Below are 16,168 nucleotides of genomic sequence, written 5' to 3' on the forward strand. Positions count from 1 at the left end.
AACATATCTCAAACTAAGATGCGTTCGTAGAAACAATCATCTAGATCTTTTTCCTCCCACGGAGAATGATGACATGTGATAGACATGCAAGGACTTTGAAGTTCCAAATACAAGTTCTCACGCCGTTAACAAACTAATATATTTAAAAAAAAAGATATAATTTTTTTTTTGGAATTGCAAAATAGCCACTTCAATGATTTGGGCTCAAATGGCAGCCACAATAATCAATGCTAAACTCATCCCTCCCGCCAATACTTGTGAAATAAACCATCAAGTCTATGTAACATGCTGGCTTATAGTGTAAGAAGACCTTGCAATTACAAAAAGGATTTGGCTTTTCACTATATTGTCATTCTGTTAGAATGCTAAACATTTACCAATATCACCAGTAGCTAAACTTCTCTATTAACATTGGCTTAAATACAAGATAAATTAGATTATCCAGGATTAGCACAACAAAAAGGGACAAAATATTCTCATGTGCTTCTACATTAAAATTTCAAGAAGCTTTCTTGTCACTTTGCTTCTTCAAGTCTTGCACGTATGGTTTCAGGGCTTGACAGTTTGTTGATGCTGCAAGACAAGGCAAAATATGATGTCAAGCAAATTAAAGCTGCATTTATCTTCTGATAGTAATTTATGTATCTTTGCTTTCAGTTGCCATTGGAAGATTTTAGCACAATCATTTTTAAGGATAAAAAGCTCCAAGAAATTACCAGAAGAGTAAATCCCCACCAGAGGCCAATTTCTCAGAGATCCATTCGGGAACTAGCTCAAGCAGCAATTTTAGCTGCTCTTCAACTTCTCCTACAAACACAAGGCATTATGAATTAAGCTTAGCTCAAGCTTCCAAATATAGAAAACATTTCTGACGTCTTTAACCAGTTAATAATACTTACTTCTATCAACAATATCAGAATGACTTGCAATTATCTTGTGTATAAGCTCCTCTTTTGTGATCACTGATCGTTTTATTGACTGAAACAAGAAATGAATCATGTTGAAGAGCTTTGGCAGGCAGGCAATCATCTGTCGCCGCTTCTTTGCTTGTGAGACGGCAGGATCTCGCTCTTCTTGGGCCTTCCTTTCTTTTTCTCTTATCTGCAAAAGTAGAGAGAGTTGTTTTATGATACATTACAGTAATTCTATTTCCAATAAGAAGCGCAGATGCCCCTCTTTAATCAGATAATTCTTATCAAGGTTGGAAACAGAGCAACTCAAGGGACTCCAACCTTGTCTCAGCATACTTTGTAGTATAATAGCAATTAGAACAAAATCTTTGTCAACTAATTAACAAGAAATTTACATTAGACAATAGCAGAATTACAGAAAACTCTCATCAATTTTGAGCACAACTAGTATGATAACACTTTCATAATCAATTTTTTTAGTAGCTATAATTCACTCCACTTTCTGAAGGTAGAAGTTGCACAATGTAGAGGATGAGAATGCAAAAGGTAGGAATTATACAAATACATGTCTCACTGTAGCATATTCATTATCAATTCCATAGTATTAGGAGGGAAATACAATATTAACTATCTTATTTGAATGATGTAATTCGCAATTGAACCACAAGGCAAAATGGAGATAAATAGCTATTAGCTATTGCAGCTACATTCCCTTTTTGTTTTGTTTTTATGTATGCTTGCGTATCTTTCCAAGCATTCCAGGCCAAGAACAATTGTGGTCGTACAGAAAATTCTATAGGAGCCTAGAGAACCACTATTCAAAGAAAAGCACCCTGAAAAAAAAAAAAAAAAGATGGAAGAGGCGATTTCATACATATTCCCAATTATAGATTAAAGTAAGAAATATAAATAGCTTGAAAAAAGAACGCGCTGACAAAAACAAAGTGGGGAACCCAAGTTATACTTACTGATTGCAGAAGACTCAAAGGGAGAATATTCAAAATATCATCATCATCATCAGCTGACACATCCTCCATATCATTAAGTTCATCCCCAACATTCTTCACAGGAGTTTCAAATTTTAGAGACCTGGTTCGTGATGGACGCCTTGTGAGCTTGTCTGCTAAGACAGTGGTATCATCATCTGGGCTCATATAACATCTTTTTGGTGGATGCAATGCAGGTGTCATTGACATTAGTGTAGAAGGCGAAGCAAGTTTTGCAGGAGTTGTCTGGAAGCCATCTATCTTTTTGGGTGAATAATCTCTATAGTTTGTGCAGTTTATCTCTTTGCAAGGAGTTGCAGGGAGGCAAGACGTAGGCACACCAACCGAAGAATCACAAATTGCTGAACATTTGTCATCGTCAGTTGATTTGAATGGTATTCTGGTTAGGGATGAGGTAGAAGCACTAGCTTCTTCACTGGAAGAGAATTTGTCAAAGCATGGCTCTGAAATTGGTGAAATTGATTGTTGGGAGCAAACCTTTGGAGAATTCTGGTAAGCATTTTCTGCTTCACTTTTTGTAATTTTCTGGGAGAAGTGCTTCCTGAAAGATCGCGAGAAATGAGATGCCACAACTGTTTGCTGCTTTTCAAGTGCCTTAGTCTCCAAAGGCAACGAGGAGTTGCGGATTTGGCCTACATGTGCATTAGCCAATGTCTCAATCGGTGATGATGAGGTGGGGGCTTTAGTCATTTCTGAACTCAGATCTAGCTTTGATCGGTTGAAAGGCTCTGGCAGCATTTCCTCAGGAATTTCATCACCCTGAATGCACAAAAATGCAGATCTTCATAAATCCTATGACAATTGAGATCACGTGCATGAATCCTAACTATACAAAATCACAGCAAATATATTTAAAACTTGAACAAGCACAGAACAAAAACAAAGGCTATAATTTTAGGCACTCGCAAACAAATAATGCATACCTCTGGGTGGGCTTTATAAAAATCAGCAAGCCGCGCACGGAAGACCTTCCTTAAATGCATATTCTTACTTTCTGATTTCAAATTACTGTCACATTCAATTGCATCTACATTTACAGTGACATGAAGATCTGGCTTCATACAACTGGTTCGCTCATCAAACATAAGCACCCTTTTTATCTCGATTGCCTCGGGCAAAATAAACTTCAATTGAGCCAAATGTCGATGAGAAAATCTCCTATAAGCACACCATTAACCAAACACATCAGCTAAAAATCAAACCCACCATTATAATTCTAGCTAACCAAAAACTGAACAGCCAGAAAAACATGTACCTATCTGTTAAACACTCGATTTTAGGGGAAATATTAGTGAAGGTAGACATGGAACCCTTCAATCTCAACAGCCTAATCGAACTATCCAAGCTATCAAAAAACTCACCCAGTATCTCATACCTGCCAAAATCATCATCCAATAAGCATATGACAAAAATAATGAACCGGATCAGGCACGCATTTCTAATTATAAAAGGAGTCAGTAGAAGCTTACTTCGCCGGAATCCTAGCTGGCTCATCTTCAACGGCAGCATGCCGTGGCTTATGCGACTCGCCGGTGGATTCCTCGGGCCAAGACGAGATCTGCCTTCGGGCGGACTTCACGATCTGCTCAGTCTGATTACAGTGAATTCCATCTCGATTGCCTTGAGCGATCTTCCTGACCTCTTTTACAGAGAGCGCTACGCGGCGGTTCCGGAGGCGGGATGGGAGTTCCGCAGGCGGCTTATCTGGGGTTTGGGTGGTGATCGCGTTTGCAGGTTTGGATTTTGGAGTTGATTGGAGAGATTTCTTTGATTTGAAGGGGACTGGAGACATAGAGGATCGTGAAGAACTCATCCTGCTGATAGAGAAATCTGAGATTTACAGTTTGGAAAGGTTGAAGAAGATAAGAGTATATACTAGGGTTTTTTGGCGGGAATGCTTAGCTGGAGCTTTGCCACGTCATATTCCCGCCAAATCGAGCCGTTGCCTCCCGCGGTTTCTGTCCTGGGCCCCAAGTCCATTGTCTTGATTGAGCCTCTACAAGCCCATAGGGCCCAGCCTACCCTAAACCCAAATCAACCTGGCAAGCTCGACTTGGAAAGCAAGCCAGAAGAGTGCAGTATTTGGATTTGCCTTGGTTGTACTTGTACATACGAAGAGGCAACTTTTGTATTTTTAGGAATTTAAATTAAATTTTCAAAACACATACTTTCTTCAATTTTATTGTTTAACATTAGAATGTAAAAAATGTGTAACATGTTTTTAATATAAGTATTAAGGATTTGTTTATGATAAATTTAATTTTATATAAAATATTTTAATAATTTTTAAATTATAAACAATTTTGTATTTGTTTTTTATTATAATTTAATTAATTTTTTTTATAAATTTAATGTAAAAAAATAATGTTATTTTATTTTAATTTAATTAAATGTTTAATTCGATAAATATTTTATTATTATTTTTAAAATAATAATGCCAAATACATTAAAAAAAAAAAAAAGGAAGAATGCCGAATCAAACTTCTTCTCCGGCTAAGCTAGCCAGGCCTTTTTTTATAACATTATACGGTTGAACATGCAATTGGAAAAAAGAAATCTCCATTAAAATTCCTTAAATAGACACAAAATCTGCAAAATTTCATCTTTCCTTCACGCTATCAAAGGCCCAAGTTCCTTTCTTTTTCTTCTCTGTTGGGTTTCTACACGATTAATTTTTCTCAATTATTCACCGCTTTAAGCCGGAACTTTTCTGTAATAAAAACGCCTCCTTTATTGTTCTATCTCTATCTGTGCCCTCTGCTCCTTTATCATCCGATTCTTTTCTTCTTTTCGACTTCAGTGCAATCAATTTTACTTGGTGCCACTGAATTCCTACTTTTCGTTTTCAAGGCTTACTGTGCTGGGTCGCAGGTAATTTCGCCATTTTTGTCGCTATTGAATTTGAATGATTGGCAGCTTTCATGCTGTGTCGTAGAAAACAATGTTCTTTTTTCTTATTCTTTTTATTTTAGTTTTGTGGGTTTTAGATATTGATAAGGGTTTTTGTTATTATTATTTTTGCCTTGAATGCTTTGTTTGATTTCTGATTGATATGGTGCGATAGGGGTCGACTTCTCATTCTCTAATCCTAGCTTCCTTTGTAGCATTTGTGCTTTCAATCTTTTCGGAATTAAATTTGGTGGTAAGTATTCCTGCTTTAGAATTATTAGGATATATGTGATCAAGAAAGCGTGCGATTTTTATTTATTAAAACGAAAAAGGATTCAAGAAAGCATTCAATTTTGAATATAGGGATATATGTGATCAAGAAAGCATGCAATTTTGCCCACTTAAGTTCAGAGAGGATTTTCATTTCCCATTTTTGGGTTTTCTTTATTTAGAGTTAAATGACTTTGCAATGTCTGCTTAGTGAGGTTATTGTTCCAATGGAGGTTTTGTGAAATCAATCTAATATCCTAAACTGTTCCATTGCTTGCCTTGGAGTCAACTGTTGAGTGAATTAACTGTTCTTTATCTCGTGCAAAAGTTTGAGCGTTTATTAGTTACAAAAGATTAGTAGGGGCTGCGTCAATACACACATTTAACAAATTAGGGGTTTTTTTAGAGCAGTGTGCAGAGAGTACTTACCATAAGTTTCATGTTTTTATACCCAATATATTTATGATTTCATTTTTTAAACCTGCAATCATTTAACTTCACATTTACTGGCAATATTTTAAGGCAGCACAATGACCAATAACCTGACTGCAAATCTGTGCTCTTGTAAAAATATACCTTTGAATAACATTTTTACAGTTGGTGGTCTTCAAATTTTATGTCAGTATAGTTTTCATGGCAATAGAGCAGAAAAGTAGCTTAACATGCTTACTTAGTAATGCAGAATAGGAAGATGATATTCCTAATATAATTTAGGAATTATATTCTATGTAAAATTAGGAAATTTAAGAGTTTTATTTTTTAGGAATTTTATTCTTATTACGTCTATTATTTAGGAATTTTATTATTTTTTAGTTTATTTTGATTTAATTTAGTATTCCTAATTAGAAATAAATTAGGATTCTAAAATCCTAATGTGATTGGGATTCCTAATTCTATAAATAAGACCTAGGGTTTCTATTGTTATTAGACAAGTTTTATTATGACAATTTCTATGAGATCAATAATATCTTGAGAATTAATTTTCTCTTCAAGGTTTTGTCCTTGATTTCTCTTATTCTTGGTTCTTTTCCTTTGTTCTACATTAATTTTACATGAAATATAATTTCTAATTTGGTATCAGAGTTTAAAATCAAGTCAAATTTCCATCGTTTTCCACAAAATTACCATACTTCACATTCAAGTCTTCCCATTTCTTATATTCCCACTGGTGTTTTTATCCTTTGAAATTTTCTTTGCTGCCTACAGTTTAAAAAAAAAAGTTGAAAACTAGAAGAACCTAGCAACTCGCCGTCAACCGATTTCTCTTCGCGTTGTCTGAACTTCAGTCTGATGCCCCTAGAGCTTTAACTCGATGGATCTAGTGTTTGGATTAGCTTCCGCACCCAACAAGCTTACCCAGCTTTGTTGTGAGCCTACAAGCAACGGATTTGGCCCCAGCAACAACCCAGATCAGATAGCCTCATCAGCTTGTCACTTGAACACTGCATCACCTACCATCACTGCCACATCATCACCGTCACATTAGCAAAATTTTAGGAGTTTCTTTCCTTGTTAAGATCGACATCCTGCATCTGGTTTTGTAGCTCATTTTCAGCAGAAACAACTCTTAAAAAATTGAATTTTGAGTTTTTTTCGTCAAGAAAGGTATATTTTCTTACTTCAAATGTCATGTAAACTTATATTGAAAGGCTAAAAGGGGAGATCAATTACTACAAAAATATTCTCGAAGAAATTAATTATGACGTTGGATTTCATAAGGGTCAATTATTATCTCTAATGTGAAAGGTATCATTGGATTTCCTTTGTTCTACATCACTTAGAAGGATAATAGATACTTTAGAGGTGTGCAATCGGTCGGTACTGAATCAAACCGAACCAAAATAAGAGAAGAACCAAATCAAACTGAACTGGTTTGGTTTGGTTCGGTTCGGTTTAAAACCGTTGGTTCCTTAAATTCCCAAAGCGCCAAATTCTTCTGTTCTCAAACGATACCGTTTCCACACTTGAACATCATCTTCCCCAGTCTTGGCTTCCAAGCAAAATCCCAATCCTCAGCAAAGAACTTTCCCAAATCATCAACAACAACAAATTCTCAGCATTAAACTTCCCCAAATCATCAAAGACAATAAATATACAAATATGCTAATCATCATTTCATTTTCTCAAAAAAAAAAAAAAAAAAAAACTCTAAACATTTCATTGAATTGTATTCTACAAAATCCAAATAAACAAATATGGAAATCACACATGTAGACCAGAGGCGATTCTTCCTTGGACATGCATAGGGGCGAGGTGAACCATTTGTAACTGGCGATGAGTTGATTCTTGAAGGGGCGATGAGCCATTTGTAATAGGCGATGAGTTGATTCTTGAGAGTACAGAGGCATGAATTGATTCTCTCACAAATGCGATGACCCATCTGTCAAAGGCTGAGAGTGGAGGAATGGGAGGACAGGGAATGAGCCAAGAACTGAATCAAGAGGAATTAGAGAAGAGAAATAGTGTAATGGCTCACGTGTAATGGGCTAAGAGTTTTGGACAGAAGAACAAAAGAGTGCTTTATAATAGATTAGTTTCTTCCTATAAAATGGTGTAGCATTGTTAAGTGAGAAAAATCGGTTTGGTTTGGTGTGGTTAGTTAGATTTTTTTACTGAATTAACCAAACCAAACCAAATAACCAAAATATTTTAAAAATAGAAACTGAAACTGAGCCGATTAACCAAAAAATCGAACCGAAAAACCAAATTAAATTGGTTCGATTCGATTTTTCGGTTAAAACTGATAAGTGCTCACCCCCAAGATATTTGACCTTCTAAAGTAGTTAGTTTTGATAAGTCTTCTTGATTGCAAGTGACCATCAAGCACCAGACGAGAGACCAACTTTGTTTGAAATTTCTCAAGAATATAATTCCTTTCGCATTCATTATTTCCATTATTATTGGTAACAGGGCATTGCAACGAGACTATAATATGTGTTCAAAACTTACTAGTTGTGGAAAAGAATACTAATGAAACCTGGCCATTGCATCTTGTATTTCCTTATTACCTCCATACTGTATCAAGCTCTGTCTTGTAAAGGAAATGTTGTAATTCAATGTGTATTTATTGTTCTCCAACTGATCAGCCATGTTTGAATTGTTGGAAATTGGTTGGGAATTAATATGAGATTTTCGTGGAATGAACACACATGAAGTTTTTAACAATGTTATTTGCCCGTTTTTAACAATGTTCTTCGCCCATGTTTAGTTTGAAGGCTGCAGATCTTTTTAATATTGGTTGCAGTAGGGTTCACTAATAACAGAAAGAGGACAGGATGTGACAAGCAAGATGGGCATTGGGATTCTCTAAGGCATTTGAAAGTTGTAAAGAGAGCTGGAAAAAATGTCATTTCTCCAAGAGAATAGTCTATAAGATGTTCAAAGGTTTTCCATTGACAATCACAGTGGTTAATTTTATAATTATTGTAATAGGCATCTTGCAGGTGGGCAATGCCATGTGTAGATAAACTGATATGGAAGTTTATAATGATAGTGCTAATGGTTATAATTGAAAAATGAAGTGTTTGGGTGCTATAAATTATGCTATGTGTCTAGTGGTGATTAACCATAGTTGTTGGATTGCTGGTTGCTTTAAACTGGTTTTGATAAACCTAGGAAACCATACTGATCCTCGCTGGTGGATATTGGATGATAACATGTGGTAATTGAATGTTTTTTCCTTTGAGTGTGTTCTGGTCTATAATAATTCTTTGAGAGTGTTGTTTATATGCATGTATTGTTTACTTGTTTGCTACTGCTTTTACAGTAGAGGTAGTTCAAATTTTTGTTGCAGCTGGACCAAAAATTGATTGGATTCCAGGAAGACCTTTGATAAATGAAAAGGTACTCACTCAGTAACTGAATCTTATAAGAGATATTGTAAAATGTAATTCTGGTTTCGTGTTTTAGGCTGGTCTGAACTGGATTCAACGTGTTAAACATGAGTGATCTTAAAGACTCATGCTGTGGTTTAACGATGTTAAAGGATGTCAGATTGCTATTTTCTTTTCTTCCATATTTCTAAGAATTTCTAAGAATTGATATGGCGTAATGATAATAGTCAATAGACAATTATACTATAAAGTTGTGCTTTTCAGGTTTAGATTTATTCTTAGTTGCTGTTTACATATTTTATGTTCTTATTAATAGTTGTTGGTCAAAATTTTGTATCCTAAAATGCAAATGACTTTTTCTTTCTTTTCTAAGTGACAATATCATGAATGACTTAGTAAGTAGTTGGAGAATTTTTATTTTTGTCTTTGTAGTTTTCATTAGTGCAATATAAGTGGTATAGATGTACCATCAACCTTTCAAGCTTCTGTATATCAGATCTTGACTGAAGAAACCAGGCTTTGTCTGTAGACTGATTCTTCTTTTATATACAGAATTTTTCTTTAACAAAATACGCATTTTTGGGAATGGACCGGTTGTCTTTGCCTACTACCATTGTTTGTGAATGATGTTCAGTAGGCAGAAGGGTTCTAATGCTCTCAGCATATTTAAATGGGGATCGCATGGTGAATCAACTTTGACAACAGGCTTGCTTAGGGATGTGCCTCCTGAGATTGAATTGTCTGACTATGGAAGGGTACCCAGTCCTGGTAGTGAGAGCCCGTCGGGGCTTCTTAATGGCGAGAGCTTGAATGTGGAACCAATTGCTGATTTGGACCTCTTCTTTGAAAGGCTGTATAGTTATTATTGTGAGAAAGGGCTTTGGTGCATTATCATAAAGTGGATTGTTGAACTTTTGAGTTTGGGGTTCACCATCTGTTTTTCGGGATTTTTCTTACTATATGTTGATTGGAATGGTCTTCGTAATGCCAAGTGTGGGATGGATGCTGTTGAATCTGGAATCAAGCCCTGTGATCTTGCTAAAGAAGCTCTTCATCAGCACCCATTAACCCCTCTAACAATTTCAAAAGCTATTATTGTTGGATATTTGGGTTTATTTTCTATCTACTGGATCTTCTGTTTTTTGAGGTTCTTTGCGCAATTAAGGGACATTCTTGGGATTCGTCACTTCTATTACAACAGGTAGGCTTGATATGTTGTGCTAAAAATTGTTTAAAATGCAGCTTTTACATTTTGTACAAACCCTTTTTTTTAGAGAAATTTGTGGATTTTCCAATGATCAAGGTCATCGTCTTTTTGCAGTCTCCATGTTACAGACAACGAAATTCAAACCATGCCATGGGCAACAATTCTTGAAAAGGTTGTACAGTTACAACGTTCACAGCAACTCTGTGTGGTGAAGGACCTTTCTGCTTATGATGTCGTGATGCGATTGATGCGAAAGGAGAATTACTTAATTGGAATGCTCAATAAAGGAGTGCTTGCTTTTCCAATCTCCTCATGGGTTCCAGGTGCTGGTCCAGTTGTCAAATCTGGTTCCAATGGAACACAATACCGTTTGATACTAACAAAGACCCTTGAATGGACCTTAAATTGGTGCATTCTTCAGAGCATGTTTGATCGGTATGTTTAATTTCACATGAATATTTGACTATAAGTAGATTATTTGCATTATTTTCTGATTGAAATCTTTTTTGGCTGCAGAAACTTTTGTGTTAGGAGGGACTTTATTTCTAATCCTAAAACCTTAAGGAAAAGGCTCATGGTAGTTGGGCTTGCAATTCTTCTTCTTTCACCATTCCTGGTTATATTCATGCTTGTGTATCTCTTTCTAAGGCATGCTGAACAGTTCTATAATCATCCAAGCACAGCATCATCTCGAAGATGGTCAAATTTATCAAAGTGGATTTTTAGGGAATTCAATGAGGTATAACTGTACTATTTCTGCTATCTAACTAAGATTAACTGGATTTTTCTTTCCTGGTTTCAAATTAATATGGGTTAATGTCTGCCTACTTTAAAATTGCTAAATTAATATGGGTTAATATTTTGTACTTTATAATAATTGTAACAAATATTAAAAAAATAAAATTTTGCTAGAGAATACTCTCTCTGTTCCATTTCAAGTATTGTTTTAGAATTTTTTTTTGTCCCACTTTATTTGCCATTTTAGAAAAATTAAGTAAGCATTAATTATTTTTTTCCAACTTTACACTTGTCTATTATTATTCCCAATGCTTCTATCTCTTTCTTATCACCTTCATGGACTCTAAGGGTGCTACAAGGATACTTTAGTTAATTAATAGTATTTATATATATATTATAAATAAAGTTATCCAATCATTTCCTTAATCATTGTGTAAAAATCTTAAAAGGCATTTGAAATGGGACCCGAGTAGCTATTATTAAAGGTTCTGATTAAAATGTAAATCAACTAATATAAGTTAAATTTGGCCAATTAACAAAAAATTTTGGGTAAGTGATTAACCAAATTGAAAAAAAAATGATAAAATTGATTAATTGATGTCAATGATTCAGATAAAGAAAATTTGTAACTGTTTGGTTAATCGAACTGTGCACACCCCTAGTTCTGCTTCTACAAATCTCTCTCTTTTTCTCCTTGCCATGGTAGATTGTAACTTTATTTCTTAATAATGGAATTTGGTTTATTTACTATTTTCATGTTTGGGGTTAGAGTACGTACGGCCTTATTTCTGTTGAAGATTGAGGTTAGTTTCCTTTTATGTATAACTCCTTTGACTTTTGAATAAGTATTCATTGGTACTTTTATTTTTTGTTTCAGGTTGACCATTTGTTCAAGCATCGGATCAATGGTAGTATAATGCATGCTTCAGATTATCTTAAGCAATTCCCCTCACCAATTATTTCGATTGTTGCCAAGTTTATATCTTTTGTTTCTGGAGGCTTTGCTGCTATCCTGATTATCATTGCATTTCTGGAGGAGTCGCTACTAGAAGGCCATGTAATATATTCTCACTTTACTACCATAAATTCGTTTGATGATTAACATATCTTGATGCTGACCTTTGCTGTTATTATGTAAAGTTTTTATAACATTCATTTTTAAATTCTGTAGATATTTGGTCGTAATTTGTTCTGGTATGCTGCTGTTTTTGGAACCATAACAGCAATCAGCCGTGCTGCAGTTACAGATGAACTCCTTGTCCTTGAACCAGAAGCAGCTATGTCTATGGTGGTCCAACATACACATTATATGCCAAAGAGGTGGCGGGGCAAAGAAAATACTGAGACTGTCCGGATAGAGTTTGAAACCCTATTTCAGGTAATACTGCAAAATTCCATGTCTTATGTGAGAGATTCACTTGAACAGTGCTAAGACCTTTCCCACACGCCAAACTCTCCAATAGCCATATGACAGAGAGTTTGGAATTGTTTTCTACTGACTGCTTTGTATTTTTTGGTTTAGTATACTGGAATGATGTTACTTGAGGAGATGGCATCGATTTTCCTCACCCCATTCTTGCTTCTATTTGTTGTTCCAAAGGTATCTATGGATTTTTTTTTTTTTGGTCATTTGTTTGTATGCTAGTCTTTAAACTAATATTCCTATGTTATTTTGCAGCGAGTGGATGACATCCTGCAGTTCATTGCAGATTTCACAGTGAATGTTGAAGGTGTTGGCCATGTGTGCAGGTTGGTCTATCGTTCATTGTTATTGATGCCTTACAAAGTGGGCAGTCCATTGGCTTTCTTATTAAAATTAATAACTTTAATGTTTGACTACTTGAATTGGCAGTTTTAGTTCATTTGATTTTCAAAACCATGGGAATAGCAATTATGGTTCACCTTATCATACAACACACAGCCAGAGGAGCTCTCAGGGAAAGATGGAAAAATCATTTTTGAGGTATGATTCTAGTAGCTTAAACTTATGGAATTCGGTTAGACAATGTGAACCGTGTGAGAGCAAGCTTGCTTCTTTTGTGCACAAAATAGTTACCTCAATGACTCAATCTGCTTTATCTGGGCATTTAATAGTTATATGTCGCTTTTGTGTTAATTAGTGGCCTAAAGACCTAGAAAAACTTTTCACACTGTGTTATTTTTGGCAAGAATGTTCTATATTATCAGTCATATCCTCAACTAATGGAGCCTTTGTTTCAATTGCAGCCAAGACATTCTTGACTAAGGCTGAAATCATAAATCCCTTTTTTATGAAATAGTGAAATTCATTTTGCTTAATACTGTTCTAAACCAAGCAAAGCTACTCCTCTCTGTCACTTGACCCTAAAATACAACCAAAAAAAAAAAACTGAAGAAAATTTATATGTATCTTAATATGTCAGCATTTCAATTCAACTCAACTATAGTAGGTCAGTATATGGATCCTTTTCTTCCATTCCACTATTACAGGGGCTTCATTGTCTAAAAGATCTAGGGCTACTAAATCTTTTTTCACTACTTCCTCTCACATCTTCCAGGGTCTGCCCTTTGCTTTGTTCTTCTGCTGTAACTTCAATATGTTCAACATTTCATACTGTTGCATTTGCTGGTGTCCGGTACATGTGTCCAAATTATTTCAATATCCTTTCTTTCAACTTCTGAATGACTTTGTGATGTAGAACCAATAAGTGTAACGGGGATTTGAGGATGAGAAACAAATTCTCAAACTTGAAGAGAAATAAATTGTTTAACTTTTATTGCTTTAATCAGTAGTCAAAATCATAATAATTCTGTAATTAAAATAGAGAAACTAAGCCCTATCTATGGAGTTTTGAAATGCTAACTACATTAGGATGTAGAAACCCTAATTCAACTCTATTTAGGAATGCTAAATAAGATAAACTAGGAAAATAATAGTAGACCTAATAATAGTAAATTCTAAACCTAATAAAATTCTAGATTTCCTAATTCTACAATAAATAAAATTCCAAATTCTAATCCTCTTCCAATGCTTCATCACTTTGTCACATTGAGTTATATATACATATATGTGTTATGATTTCAAATAAATAGCTTTTGATTAATTGTTAAATAGGAGATGGTCACAGTTGACATAAAAACTCTATAGTCGATGATATCATTGAAAGTTTTGGTTAAAATTTCAAACACATAATCCATTTGGTATACATCCTTTTTTGGTGGTGGTTGTCCAATAATTTTAAAAACTTGTATTATTAAAACGTGTTTGTTTTTGTTACTTGGTGCCTTAAAGAGAAAAGCAGGTTGCAACAACAAATGAAAACCGTGAAAAGTAGTCTATACTTGATTTATCAATTGTTTTTAATATATACGAGTTAACATTATTGGACGACAACAACCAAAAACCAAAAACTTATGGGTGCCAAACAAGAGAAGATCTGGTTTTCTAAGTTCTGGTTTTCTGGGTCCTATGTCCTTAATTAATTTGAAGTGGTTTCCAACTAGCATGAGAGGCCATCAGGGCCTAATAGAAAATAAAGTGACTTATTGATCCATGCTGATCATGTGCATGTACGTTCATAATTATAACATAGATTTTGGTGCTGCTTCCTGCCCCGTTTGATGTGTTCTGAAATCATAATTTCTATCATGACTTCTGATTATTCTAAAGTTAGATAAGTGTTTGGTAAATGACCATATGGCAATTAGTTCTGCAGTTATTTAGATCATTTTCTCTGTCTGTATGTGTGTTTCTATATTGTAAATTTAAAATAAAAATTCTGCAATCTACTAGCAAGTAGTTTTCTTAAACTATTTCTTAATACTGCTTGCTCATGCTACTTAATTATTTTGCCTACAGTTTTCAGAGCAGCTATCCTTCTTGGGAACCAAATGCCCAGGGAAAGCAGTTCCTGTCAAATCTTAGAAATTTCAGGGAGCAAAAGTTGCAAGGACACGGAGTTAGACATGTGTATTCTCATCCTAAAACATGGCGAGGAAGCCCCAATTTGAGGGGCCCTGGAAATAGAAATACCCCCTTTTCTAGGGAAATGCCTCATTCTACTCCTGGCTTTCATTTAGGCTCTCTGTGGCTAATTGATGAAGATCAAAAGAATCACCCATATCTTCTTGATTGGTACTATACCTCGCAGCCTCATACTTCAACTAATTATACAAGAGACAGTCCAGTAGCACCCTTTGAAGCGACTGACCAACATACTGAAGATTATTGGATGCCACCCAACTTTACACAAAATAAGGCTATATATGATGATGAGCATTGGCATCACCATTATCAAGATCGAACAGAATCTCACTTGGGGGCTTCCACATCTACTCCTTTCATCCGGGAGAGTGTACTTCAACAACATGATGTCAGCAATTTTGCACATTCCTATAGGAGCCATTGGTGGGCCAGAAGTGGCCAACCTGGTGCACAGCCCCAGACAAGTTTTCTTGAGCCTCCTGATTTTAACCGCTTCACTTCAGATAATTTCTATGATAATTTTTCAGAGCGGAGCTTAGAGGAACAAGAACAGCACTTGAATTGGAGGAGTTCTCACAGGTTGTCACGAACAACTTACATGGATGATGACCTTGAAGCAGGAGAAAATGTAAATCTTCATTTTGATGATGTTTACAGCAGACCACCTGAGACTCCTAAGGAATACCAAGAGCCTCCAAGCTTTTGAATATGATACTCAATTACCTCTGTAGTCTGTTTAGAGATGGGATGCATACAGGTTTCCGAGAACCAATTGCTTTCTTTAATTTGTGTAAAAAAGGAAACTCTGTATTCTTTGTTGTATATAAGATTCATCATGAGGCTGGATCCTGAACTAAGCCTCAACTCAATTAAGAAGGTTGCATATTCCAAATAGTTAGTTCATTGCAAGCCTTCTGAAACTGTAAAAACAATTACAACCCGTTGATACATTTAAAATCTGATTCCATTCATTTTATTCTTTTGTTTTTGTTGGGTTTTGTAGGGTGGTTTGTGTGAAGAAGTATATGGATGGTTAAAAGAGAAACTTGCCTAATAGGCAATGAATGTTTTGATCATTAGGTCTCATGGTTAAATGGAGTTTCTTTTAATTCATTTTTATTTTTTTATTTTATTTTTTTAATTTTATTTAACCCTGGTGCTTTATTGTTATCCTATTTTAGTTTCTGTGCATTCTATTAAAGGTGGTCTGTTTGTCTGAATTAAAGGATTCTCACATTCTAATTAAATGTAGGCCAATATTTTGAAATTATGGGATTTGTGAGACTTAAATAATTAGGAATTTAATTTTGATTATAGAGTCGGTGATACTCACCAATTAGGTTGGCTCT

General features: G+C 35.1%; 2 protein-coding genes across 4 annotated transcripts; one reads left to right on the plus strand and one right to left on the minus strand.

Moving 5' to 3' along the window:
• Nucleotides 1-317: 317 nt before the first annotated feature.
• On the minus strand, nucleotides 318-3,785 carry LOC110669535 (CDT1-like protein a, chloroplastic). Its single transcript, XM_021831238.2, has 7 exons — nucleotides 3,388-3,785; nucleotides 3,174-3,293; nucleotides 2,842-3,076; nucleotides 1,880-2,677; nucleotides 900-1,101; nucleotides 717-807; nucleotides 318-573 (listed from the first exon to the last, which is right to left on the minus strand). The coding sequence occupies exons 1-7, from the start codon at nucleotides 3,729-3,731 to the stop codon at nucleotides 516-518; spliced, it is 1,848 nt and encodes a 615-aa protein (XP_021686930.2). The 5' UTR covers nucleotides 3,732-3,785; the 3' UTR covers nucleotides 318-515.
• Nucleotides 3,786-4,367: 582 nt separating this feature from the next.
• LOC110669509 (autophagy-related protein 9) lies at nucleotides 4,368-15,795 on the plus strand. Of its 3 annotated transcripts, XM_058149765.1 has the most exons (12): nucleotides 4,368-4,789; nucleotides 6,284-8,738; nucleotides 8,844-8,920; nucleotides 9,463-10,111; nucleotides 10,232-10,552; nucleotides 10,634-10,856; nucleotides 11,733-11,912; nucleotides 12,027-12,233; nucleotides 12,378-12,455; nucleotides 12,534-12,604; nucleotides 12,708-12,818; nucleotides 14,694-15,795. In XM_058149765.1, exons 4-12 carry the CDS (start codon nucleotides 9,534-9,536, stop codon nucleotides 15,523-15,525), a joined length of 2,601 nt encoding a protein of 866 aa, XP_058005748.1. In that variant the 5' UTR covers nucleotides 4,368-4,789; nucleotides 6,284-8,738; nucleotides 8,844-8,920; nucleotides 9,463-9,533; the 3' UTR covers nucleotides 15,526-15,795. The 3 variants fall into 3 exon arrangements, with proteins under 3 accessions (XP_058005748.1, XP_021686897.2, XP_021686900.2); XM_021831205.2 differs by lacking the exon at nucleotides 6,284-8,738; XM_021831208.2 differs by lacking the exon at nucleotides 6,284-8,738 and having other exon boundaries at nucleotides 8,871-8,920.
• Nucleotides 15,796-16,168: the final 373 nt, after the last annotated feature.

This window comes from Hevea brasiliensis, chromosome 7 (genome assembly GCF_030052815.1).
Source record: "Hevea brasiliensis isolate MT/VB/25A 57/8 chromosome 7, ASM3005281v1, whole genome shotgun sequence".
Lineage (NCBI taxonomy): Eukaryota > Viridiplantae > Streptophyta > Magnoliopsida > Malpighiales > Euphorbiaceae > Hevea > Hevea brasiliensis.

Excerpts from the sequence above, each read along its gene's own strand:
- LOC110669535 (XM_021831238.2), bottom strand. The coding sequence starts at position 3,731 with ATGAGTTCTTCACGATCCTCTATGTCTCCAGTCCCCTTCAAATCAAAG. Across the intron at positions 2,678-2,841 it reads TTTATAAAGCCCACCCAGAG|GGTGATGAAATTCCTGAGGA; the intron begins GTATGCATTATT and ends TTGTGCATTCAG. Across the intron at positions 1,102-1,879 it reads CTTTGAGTCTTCTGCAATCA|ATAAGAGAAAAAGAAAGGAA; the intron begins GTAAGTATAACT and ends CTACTTTTGCAG.
- LOC110669509 (XM_058149765.1), top strand. The coding sequence starts at position 9,534 with ATGATGTTCAGTAGGCAGAAGGGTTCTAATGCTCTCAGCATATTTAAA. Across the intron at positions 10,553-10,633 it reads CTTCAGAGCATGTTTGATCG|AAACTTTTGTGTTAGGAGGG; the intron begins GTATGTTTAATT and ends TTTTGGCTGCAG. Across the intron at positions 10,857-11,732 it reads TTTTTAGGGAATTCAATGAG|GTTGACCATTTGTTCAAGCA; the intron begins GTATAACTGTAC and ends TTTTTGTTTCAG.